The 11844-nt window shown below is 43.5% G+C and overlaps 1 protein-coding gene across 2 annotated transcripts in view; it reads right to left on the bottom strand.

Moving 5' to 3' along the window:
- Nucleotides 1–7945: 7945 nt before the first annotated feature.
- SNRPC (small nuclear ribonucleoprotein polypeptide C) overlaps nucleotides 7946–11844 on the bottom strand; it is a 14304-nt gene continuing 10405 nt past the window's right edge. For both annotated transcript variants that reach the window (XM_045293004.1, XM_004717228.2), the window contains 2 exons: nucleotides 10522–10626; nucleotides 7946–8293 (listed from right to left, as the gene is read on the bottom strand). In XM_045293004.1, the coding sequence (XP_045148939.1) occupies nucleotides 8169–8293; nucleotides 10522–10626 (230 nt within the window). In that variant the 3' untranslated portion in view covers nucleotides 7946–8168. The remainder of the gene's footprint in view (nucleotides 8294–10521; nucleotides 10627–11844) is intronic.

Raw genomic sequence — 11844 nt, 5'->3', positions numbered from 1 at the left:
GGCTGGGGGGTTGGGGGGCTGGGGAGGGACCTCACTAGCCCGGGAAGGAGGTCCTCTTGCAAACCCCTGCGCTCACGTCCCCGGGGCTGTGTGCTCAAGAGCGGATGGCGGACGACGGGGGTGCTTGCTCCTCGCTGTCCTTGGGCCCCTTCCTAGGCTCCAACCAATGGCCAATTGTTTGCTCAGCACTTGTCCTGAAGAAGGCACCCCTCTCTAACTGGAGTGGGGGAAGCAGGAACTATGAAAACTTAAAACTGCCAAGGACTTAGATATCAACTTCTTTGCTTGACCTATAAGAAAGTACTCCCAACAATGTACAAATGCGCTTTACACAATTGATGTGTGTATGGATTGGGATAACAGTTGTATGAGCCCCTAATAAAATGTTAAAAAAAAAAAAAAAAGTACTCCCAGGAAAACAGGTGAAAGAACTTGTGCAAGGTCACAATTAGTTTGTTGGTGAAACTCAGAAAGAGAACCCAAGTGTCCGATTCCCACCGAGTGCATTTCCACTCTACTTCGCCCATAGTTTTAAGGGCCACCTTTATGCCAGGAACGCCGGGAAGTCATGGCCACGCTGAGAAGTGGACAGCTCGACATTCAAACCCTTTAAGCCAAAACCTGAGTAAAACGCTTTATGAGACAGGTTTATGGAAAGTCTGGCCATCGGTTGATGTAACATCTTAAAGGTATCCATGTGAGTCGCTAATCCGTGAGCATAGCACAAACCTCAAAGGCATCGCAGCCTTAAGTCTGCCCGCCTCCCCCATCTGTCCCTCAGCCATCCAGTTCCTTTCCCCAAAACAATTGCCCCCTTTCCAAAAAGAGCAACAAAGACTAAAATTTTAAAATAATCAACTTCATTCATCCCTGTGCCTATTTCTTGCTCATAGTAACTTCAATCTCTTTCAGAAGCCCCCCAAAATTACCTAAGAGAAGCTAGTCACTCACAGCTTGAATTCTCTACATCCAGTGCCCTCCAGCAGGATTGTATACTCTCTTCATTTGCTGTCCCTCTGCCTACCATTTACCAGTATCCCTACCAGGGAACCATAAGGCCTACAGAACAAAGAGTCCTCTTCCTAGGATTATTGACCATTATTGGTTACTCACTGGGCTTTGATCTGCAAGATCAGCAGTTTGAAACCAGCAGCCACTCCATGAGAGAAAGATGGGGTTTTACAGTTTCGGAAACTCACAAGTAGTTCTACCCTGTCCTACAGAGTCGCTATGAGTCGGCATCCACTAGATGGCAGTGAGTATTGCCCTTCCAAGGAACCCTGGTGGCACTGTTGAGTAAGTGACCTCTAACTGCAAGGTTGGAAGTTCAAACCCATCAGCCACACTGAGGAAGAAAAATGAGGCTATCTCTTCACATAAAGTTTGGAAACCCTGGATAAGGTTATGAGTTGGAATCACACCAGAACTGGGTTTGGCAGGGTTTCTTGTTGCTGTTCTGGGTTGCTGGGAGGGGGTTGCTCCTTCCTGATCGATTGTCAGGCGCCCTGGTGATGGAGTAGGTTACATGTTGGGTTGCCATCTGCAAGGTCAGTAGTTTGAACGTACGAGCTGCCTGTGGAAGAAAGATGAGACTTTCTCAGCAGTAAAGATTTACAGCTTCAGAAACCCTATCCAGGGTAGCTGTGCATCTGAATTGACTTGTTGGCTGTGGGCTTTATTTTGACTGTCAACTGAAAGAGTCTCAGGGCAGCTTCTTAGAGTTCTCAGCTGCTTTTCTGAGCACTTTTTCCTTATTACTTTCTATTCTCAATTTCATGGATCGCTTTCTTGTTTCCTTCTATTTATTAATTTTTTTCTCTAAGCCCTTTAAGTGGGAGCCTAAGTTATTGTGACTTGGCCTTTTTAACTAATGTCTGGTTCTTGGAGCGAAAGAAGCTTTCAGGCTACCTTCCAATCTGCAGATCTGGGCCTCATCAGCCCCCACAACGACGTGAATCAGAAGCCTCCAGCCTGCTGCCTGACCCTTGCATTTGGGACTTGCTGCTTTCCACAATAGTGTGAATAATTTACTTGACATCTGTGGTAGTTATATAATTGTCAATTAGAGGATTAAGAGTCTAGGGGTGGAGTTTAGGCTGTCAATCAGATCATAGCCAATGAGGCCTGTGTGGGCATGGCCTTCTCCTGAGAATTCTGGGAACTCCTGTATTTTCCTCCTTGGAGGCAGGAGACACTCTCTCTCTCTTTTCACTCCCTTGGAGAAGCTCTACTGAAGACACAAGGCTTACTCCCTGGGAGACATCCCTGAGGAGAAGCCACATGGACCTACCCTGATGCAGCCAGAACCATGGACCTGGGGAAGCCACATAGAGACCCCTGCCAGCGCTGAGATGCTTATGCCGCTGGATCCACTTTCTACCACTGTCCTGTGATCATCCTGCATTCGGCATCATTGCATGTGTTTCATCAGTCTGAAGAGGACTGTATAGATTGGTATCGAACATAGGGGCTAATATCGGACTTAAGGGCTTGGCTTAGACTGGGTTGGGATGCTTTCTTAATGTACAGTTACCCTTTATAAACTCGCTTACACACATGTCTCTCTGGATTTGTTTCTCTAGTCTGCCGGGGCTACCACAACATCTCTCACTGGTATTGAGTCAGTGCTCACTCACAGCAACTTCCTGTAGGTTTCCCAGACTAACTGTTTACGGGAGTAGAAAGCTCAGTCTCCTGCAGAGCTGCTGGTGGTTTAGAACTGCTGGCCAGGCGGATTGCAACCCAACACGTAACCACACCACCAAGGCTCCTCTCCTCGACATCAATCCTACATATTTACATTCGAGGAAGCTCTAAAGAGACTGGAAAGCTCCCACTAGCTGTGAATTCTGTTCTCCCACAAACTTTCTGAAGTTTATGCTTTGTATGTGCTCCGCTGGTTTTGCTTCGCCAGAGCCTGTGGAGCTTAAGACTGCCTGCTTTATTTTTCTTCATGGCCGTGGGGATCATTTCTTTTAGAAAATTAACACCAGACTAGTCCCAAGGGAGCTGGGTAGCACAGGAAGTTACCCTAAACACAAAGTCAGTGGTTCAAAACCGCCAGCCTCTCTGGAGGAGGTGGCTTTCTACTCCTGTAATGAGCCCGTCTCAGAAACCCACAAGGACAGTTTTATAAGGGTCTTATGTCCTATGAGGATCCCTATGAGTGGAAATCAACTTGATGGCAGTGTTGGGTAGGATTTTTTTAATAATCCTGTCCATACATCTATAGTAGAGTACGCCCTCCATATGGGATTGTAGGCACAGGCATAAAGTCCAGAGTTAGAATACATTGCATAAAGAACCTTGGCTAGAAGGGCCATATTAATTGACTGTAACTCACTGGCACCTAACTCTGAACATTGGTATTCATGTTTTTTGTGGTATGACTCCCCATTTTGAATGGATTTTTTTTTAACTACCTTGTCCCCATCCCTTCGAACAATGTCTACACTGGGAGCAATATGTCAGAGTGGCGTGTTTATCTGGCAAGTTTTCCTAGCAGTTTATCACTGGTGTTAACTCTTCCTCCTCTCCCCCCCCCCTCCCTTGGCATCCTTTAATCAGTCACATTGAACAGCATATAGTAGAAAACTCAAGAGTTACTTCAATTTCTAAAGTACTGAAATCTCACTCCTGTAAAAGGATTCTACAGCAGGCAGTCCATGGCAGCTCTGATCATCAGGGACCTCAACAAAACCAAAAACCCTCTGCCATCTAGTCGATTCCAACTCACCGGGATGCTATAGTACAGAGCAGAACTGCTCCTCAGGGGCTCCAAGACTGTCAGTCTTTCCCAGAGCAGCCTGGCTCCTTTCTCCCACCAGAGCTTGTATTTTGCCTACCTCAGTATCTATTAGTATCCCCAGTAGTAACAGAACCACTGATTTGTAACTAGAGTCAGGACCCATCAGCAATGATAGGACATTCTTCATAGCTTAGAGCATGTAAGTTCTGGTCAGTCAGGGAAGCAGGAGGAAGCATACCATTTTTTGTTGGCTTTCCTCTTTCCTGTTGAACAGGAATGTAGACATGTCTGGAACTTCAGCAAGCTTCTTGGGCCGTGATTTAGCACCTAAGGATGGAGTTAGCAAGCTTGAGGGGCCAAGTCCTTGGCGGGAAAGGAGCCTGGGTGGATGGTCGTTACGCTTCTAGCTGCAGCTGTGTGTGAGTCCCTGTATCATCACGGAGCAGATGGACACCTGGTGCCCGACTGTAGATGTGACATCCTGAAGATACAATTATAAAGTGTAATCTTAATATAATCATGAGGAAACATCAGGGGGACAAAAAATTAGAAGCAAGGGACAACAGGAGGTGAGGTTGGTGTCAGAAAACACAAAGGCTGAGGAACTGTTCTAGATTAGAAGACAACGGGGAAAAAATATATGACAGGATCTCGTGCAGGCAGGAAGCAAAGGCAAATGAACAAAACTGAAATATTCAATGATTGAATCAAGCTATTTCCTAAGTTTGATACTTATGGTCGTGTAAGAAAGAGAATGTACTTGTTTTTAGGAAATGCACATGGAAACATATAGGCACAAATTAAAAATAAAGGGGTTGAAATGCAAACAATAAGTAAACCTGGATATATGTTCCTTGTAAAAATCGTGCAAATATTCTGCAAGTTTGAAATGATCCTGTATGCCTCAGAGAAAATACACAGCACTTCAGAGTATTTATTCTTGCCCTTGTCTGATGAAGTATTTTAGATGCTTTACTAGATTCGGGCCAGAAAAATTGAATCCTTAAGCTTGTAAATGGGAGGAAAAGAAATGTGTTTGATTAGTTAATGGATTAAGGTTCTCATAAAGAATGATGCACCAAGCCAAGTCTTCATGGCCCTAGTCAGAGTAGCTTAAGTGTTCGGGACTGCATTGACGCCCCAAAATTTGTGTTGGAATCCTACCCAAGTAACAGGGCTTCCTGTGCACACAGGAAAGACACATGCAGATGGCTCCATCCAGAATAGAAACGTGCTTAGTCATTTACTTGGCAAGGCTTCCCCTAACACACTCTCAAGTCTGCAAAATATTTTGGTAACAAAGCTGAGCCAGGGAATTCTTTGGGCTTTAAAGTTAGACACATAGACTGTCAGCCACTATCACTCTAAAAAAAGATGTGATTAAATGAGAAACTGAAAAGGAACATGTAGTCTTATCAACAGATCGTCTCTGGTAGGACCTCTAATTCCAGTCCCTTGTTTTGGCAAGGTGGTTTCCTTGCCTAAATTAACCCCTCTTCATCAGATATTCATCAATTTCTAGAAAAAGTAATCTGCCTAGCATCATTTGTTTCTTGATAAAAGTCTTATACACACAGTTACCGTATATACTCGTGTATAAGCCGAGTTTTTCCAGCATTTAAAAAAAATCGTTTTATTGGGGCTCATACAACTCTTATCACAATCCATACACACATCAACTACGCAAAGCACATCTATACACCCGTTGCCCTCATCATTCTCAAAATTCACTTTCCGCTTGGGTTCCTGGAATCAGCTCCCCATTTTCCGTCTTTCCCTCCTCCTCCCTCTAGCACATTTTAATGCAGTTTTGTGGTAAAATTAGGTACCTTGGCTCATATTTGGGTCAGCTTATACTCGAGTATATACGGTACATGTTTTCCAGCAGCTCTTATAAGCCACTTTTCCAAACTGGCATGGGTGATTTTTGTCTTTTTAAAATAATGATTCAAAATATGAAAGATACAAAAATGGGGCTTGATCAAGTGCAGTGTAGCTGAGAGGAATTACTGAAAGCTGAAGGTTCAACATGATAGTGGGACAAGAGGAAAATAAAAGAACTAGGAGGCAAAGGACATTTATAGAGGTATAAATATATTTCATATGTACTCCCTCAACACAAGAACACTATGTTCTAATAACCTGGTATTCTGTGATGCTCACCTTCCCGACTCGATGGGTGAAGACAAAATTGGTGCATAAGCACATGTGGCAAAGAAAGCTGATGGTGTCCAGCTATGTAGCATCTGAGGACTTAAAGGCTTTAAGATAAACAAGCAGCCATCTAGCTGGGAAGCAACAAAGCCCACATGAAAGCACACCAGTCTGTGTGATCATGAGGTATCAACAGGATCAGTTATCAGAAGACCCAAAACAATCATATCAATGCAAATGAGGAGAGCCAGAGTGGAGACCCAAAGCCCATCTGTAGACAATTGGCCATCCCCTCACAGAAAGGGTCACAAGGAAGGGATGAGCCGACCAGGATGCAATATAGCACCAACGAAACATACAGCATTCCTCTCATTCTTTAATGCTCCCTCAGCCCCACTATCATGAGCCCAGTTCTACCTTACAAATCAGGCTAGATCAGAGCATGTACACTAGTAGAGTTAAGAGCTCTCGATACATGGAATGCAGGACACATAAACACCTCTGGAACATTAATGGGAGTAGTGATACCATGCGGGTAGGGGGAAGGTGGGGAGAATGGGGGAACCCATCATAATGGTGATGAACAGAAACATGGGTGAAGAGACAGTGGATGGTGTTAAAATATGAAAATAATGTATCAAGGGTTCATGAGGGTGGGAGGAAAAAGAGGGAACTGATACCAAGGGCTCAAGTAGAAAATGTTTTGAAAAGGATGGCAACATTTGTGCAAATGTGCTTGATATATAGATAAGAGCTGTTAAGAGCCCTCAATAAAATGAAAAATTTTTTTTAAAAATACAAAGAGTTGGCATATTTTGTTTTAATGATTTGCTCCAACTTTAGCAGCAAAGACTTAAACTCAGGCTTAGAACTGCTGCTTTCTGGTTGTCATGACCAGAGGCCAAATTAGGATGGACCAAAGTTTGCAAACTAGGGGTGCCTGAATGGTAACTGGGCTGAAGAACATTACAGATCAGTCTTGGGACAGAAGAGTCACAATGAACCCTTCTCTGAGACTGAACTGGAGACTAAACTACTGCGGGCCATCAGCAGTAACATTCAACTCAGTGCACTAGTGCGGTCAACCACTCTACGCAGGCACTGCTGTTCTGAATTCTGCCAGTCGAGATCTGGTTATTCTAGTGTGCACACCACTCTGGTCTTCTCAGCAGGAGATTACAAGTCTCTAGCAGAACATCACTGTAATTTCCAGTTACTGTTCCAGGTACAGTGAACACTCGCCACTTCACACTTCGACTTCCGCGGCTTCACTCTATCGCAGTTTTTGCGTAACAGCACCCACTGCCTACACCTGCTCCTTCAGAGGAAAAAGACGGCGACCCACCTGTAGAGTACATCCCTTAAGACATTTCATAGGCTATTGATTACAGTACTTGTAAGAACTATGTATAATAATACTGTATGTGAAATATGTAATACTGTAAACTAGATGCCAGAAATAATATAATAAATGATAATTGTAACGTCCAAAATGTTTTACTGTATTTTCCCTTTTTAGTTTAATAAATTGGGTAATACGAGTGTAATGGTGACTAAAGGGTGTTTTTTCATGTCCTCTATGCTCTAACTACGAAAATATTTGATTTACAAATAAGGAATCCTACTTCGAGGAATTTCATTTATCACGGTAGGGTCTAGAACTGATTAACCGCGACAAACGAGGGTTCACTGTACTCACATTTTGCAAATTCCGGTACATCCCAATTTGGGTTTGTTGGCTATGACTCAACCGGGAGGCAGTTCAAAGCCCTGCTTAAAACTTACCACTCATTATATAAAATGTTATCCATGTCAAAATTCAGCTAAACTGTGCTTTATTATTTAATCAGCTCTACAAGTACTATTAGATTTACCATAGTTCTTTGTAAGAGAACTTTACTAAATTCATGCAAGGTGCCACAGGAACGCACTTCTACGGTCAAAGGAAAAGACAGGTGCAGAAAGCATGTTGACAAATGTGCGAGGGAACGCTGCTGCTCCTTTATAATCCACAAAGCATACAGAAAGGAACAAAAGAACATGTTTGTTTAACTAAAAGTTAATTTTATTTTCACGTGTCACAAACAAAAATCGTTTTGTTCTGCTTTTTGTCCACTACTCCACTCCAAAACGATTCTCCTTTTGAGAGGGGGGGAGCAGGTCTTCCATGTTGTGCTGTTGGAAAACATCCAGAGTCGCAGCACCAGGTCTCCGGGTGAAGGGGTTCGAGGAAGAGGAAGCGATACAAAGAGGCTGTGCTCCGCCCTTATCTGTCTGGTCGAGCCATTCCTGGCCGAGTGGGCACCATCATAGGACGGGCTGGGGGCCGCATCATCGGGGGCCCAGGCATCATTGGCATGTGGCCCCCCATGGGTGGCCTCATTCCGGGAGCTGCAGGACAACACAAAGAGAAAAGGGAGTTAGAGAATATGGCGTAATGGTTTTGTTTGGACTTCAAGTAAAAACAAAAGAAGCAGTTCTACCTCTGACCGGCAAACACAAGAAGAAAGTACTTGACAATAAGTGCAACACATTCAGCGTGTCTCTAAATTGCTTAAACCCTTAATCTAAAAAGCAAGAGGTCAGCACAAGAATGATGTGAGATCATGGTCTAAGGATAGTGAGGGGAAGCCACTACATCGCCTTCCAGACATCAGCCGGGACACTAGTTCCCTAAACTGACTTCCTTTCTCAGTCACGGAAATTCACAACCAATCACGTCTTTTCATCAGTTTCTCTGATCAGCGTGGCCACCGTCCGACCAGAGCCTTTCATGAAGGTGCACGGCACCGAGGCCAACCTTCCACTACGTTGTTGGTTCAGAGGCATAGCAGAGGAAGGGGGTCTTGCTGAGAACCTGTTGACTTCCTCGTCAAGAAAAACAACAGGCAATACGGTCATTTGATTTACACCAATCTTCAGACACACACATCTGTTTTTTCTAATGCATTCTCTTGTTTACAAAGTGTCTCGATGATATATCGGTGAATTAGTTAATTGTGCCAGCCTGGCCGATAATCACATGTGGTGCTGGTTGAAAGGCGGAGGGATAAATGGGTGGTGAAGCCTCGCCTTTCTAGTTCTCGGGTCTCTTGTTTTGTGATGGTTCCATTGGGTGCAGCTGCCTTAGCAGTTCCCTGCTTCAGCTTGCAAGATGGATTTCCTACAAGACATCCCCAAGGAGAAGCCGCATGGATCTATCCCGATGCAGCCCTGGGTGCTGGAGCAGCCATGTGGAGACCCCTGCCAGTGCTGAGATGCTTACACGTTCACTGACTCAGCTTTCCTCCTGCAGTCGGCATTATTGCCTGTTTTGTGAGGTGGAGGACTTTGTGGACTGGTGTTGGGTATGGGTTAATGTTGGACTTGTGGGCTTGGGCAGCATTGGGTTGGGATGTTTTCGTGATGCACATTTTCTTTGCATAAAACTCTCTTATACGTGAGTTGCTGTGGATTTGTTTCTCCAAAGTACCTAGACTAATACAATCGGTCAAAGCAGTAAGTCTGAAGGGAGGGAAGACAGACGGGTGGATGTTGAGAAGAATTTCAATGTGGAGTTGGACAATGTTCCACTTCTTCAGCTGGTTTGTGGGTAATTCATTTTATAATTACGCCTCATCACTTTCATGCTATGCATACCTTCTTTTAAATACAAAATTTTACCTAAATTTTTGGCTAAAGCTTTCCAGGGAATGGTTGAAGAGAAAACATTAAGCAAAGTTGAACATACAGCTGTATCAGCAGTGATCCACAAGTATTCTGTGCAAAGGCACAGAATCCAAGAAGAGCAGATCAATTTCAACAAGATTGAGAGCAGCACTAAGGTTCTAAGTCCCACACAGAGCCCCATACTGAAAAGCACCTTATTCAAGCACTGATCGAGACCAAAGATTAAAATCTAGCCACCTGAAAAGTGCTTTCATTCCACATAAATGGATAGACTACTTTTAACTTTTGTTTTTAAAGCTTGTACACAGAGTAGGAAAAAATATGTAACAAGCATCCATTTACCCATCATCAATCATCAACCATTATCCAGTTCATAGCCAATTTTATATACCCACCCGTTCCTACCTTTGGCCCCCACTGCTCAATTTCTATGAAAAAACCCCACAATATTATCATTATCAGTATTATCATTGACCTACCAGTTGAGTTGTAGACTTCAGTTACAACTGTTCCCAAACCTGGTTATATCAGTTGTACTAATACTATTTATTATATAATGAAACTATTCTACAAGTCAATAAAAATATGAAGGTGAAAAGATCATTGTTTCTATGAAAGCTAAGTTGATAATTTAAAAATTTAAGCAAAAAAATCCAAAAATAATATTCACAAATTTGACAGGCAAGATGATCATAAAAGACAGAGACCACAGTGCCTCATAGATTCTGTAGATACATCAGGAGTCTAATATCGTGGCGTCAGGCCAACTCTTAACCCACGGCACCATCACGGCGCCTTTCATCCAATTAAACTGGTAACTGAAGTCTTCTGAATCATTAAAATCTCCTCAAACTTCATTGGCTGCAGCAACAATTTCAACAAGTAAAAATTCCATTTCACTGGAAAAACCTTAACACCAAGCATATTAGCGGTAAGAAATTCAAACATACCGGGTCCCACTGGCATCATTCCAGGAGGAGGAGGGCCCATCATTGGCATCATGGGTGGTCCCCCCATGTGGGGTGCTGGCATCATACCAGGGCGAGGAGGACCCGCTGGAATGAGAATGAAGTCTCGGGTTATGCTTACATAATAGTAGTTCACTCTTTTAATAAAAACAATAGGGTCTCATGAACTGGTTTAAATTCGGTAACCATAAGCCTCTTATGGATTCTTTTATAAGGTTAGATATGCAAGAATCAGCATATCACAAAATCTAGTTACTTTATGGCTGAAAAGCATGAGCAAGCCCATTAGGTAAAAGTATAAAACGAAGTCAGGTTCGCCAGGTTAAAAAAAATTCTAAGTAATTTTAATTTAGCACTACCACTACCACCATAAAAGGATCATGCTTTCAGCTGATTAACTTAAGAACAAGCACATAAATTCAAAAGAAAAAATCAAAACCTAGATTTAAAATAGAGGCTCAAATATAGATTTCAATACTCCTGACAGTATCACTTCAAAAAAAAAATTAGGAACTTAAAATCTACAACAGTAAGAAAAGGATGAAGTAAAGTATTGTACTTTCATACCACACACTATTCTGTTATTAAAAATGATGGAATGGACTGCCTCACTCTCTCACTGCCTCACTCACTCAGTCTCTCACTCTCTCACTGACTCACTGACTCACTCACTGCCTCACTGCCTCACTCTCTCACTGACTCACTCACTCACTGACTCACTCTCTCACTGCCTCACTCTCTCACTCTCTAACTGCCTCACTCTCTCACTGTCTCACTCTCTCACTGCCTCACTCACTCACTGTCTCATTCTCTCACTGTCTCACTCTCTGTCTCATTCTCACTCTCTCACTGTCTCATTCTCACTCTCACTGTCTCATTCTCACTCTCTCACTGTCTCATTCTCACTCTCTCACTGCCTCATTCTCACTCTCTCACTGCCTCACTCTCTCACTCTCATTCTCACTCTCTCACTGCCTCACTCTCTCACTCTCATTCTCACTCTCTCACTGCCTCACTCTCTCACTGACTCACTCTCCCACTGTCTTTCACTCACTGACTCACTCACTCGCTCAATGACTCACTCACTGACTGACTCACTCGCTCACTGACTCACTCACTCACGCTCTCACCGACTCACTCTCTCACTGACTCACTCTCTCTGTCTCATTCTCACTCACTCACTGTCTCATTCTCACTCTCTCACTGTCTCACTCTCACTCACTCACTGTCTCATTCTCACTCTCTGTCTCATTCTCACTCTCTCACTGTCTCATTCTCACTCTCTCACTGCCTAACTCTCTCACT

Source organism: Echinops telfairi, unplaced genomic scaffold (genome assembly GCF_000313985.2).
Source record: "Echinops telfairi isolate 266 unplaced genomic scaffold, ASM31398v2 ScPeMD7_655;HRSCAF=1070, whole genome shotgun sequence".
Classification (NCBI taxonomy): domain Eukaryota; kingdom Metazoa; phylum Chordata; class Mammalia; order Afrosoricida; family Tenrecidae; genus Echinops; species Echinops telfairi.
The sequence above is the reverse complement of the archived record's forward strand: the minus strand, read 5'-3'. Positions and strand labels throughout refer to the sequence as shown.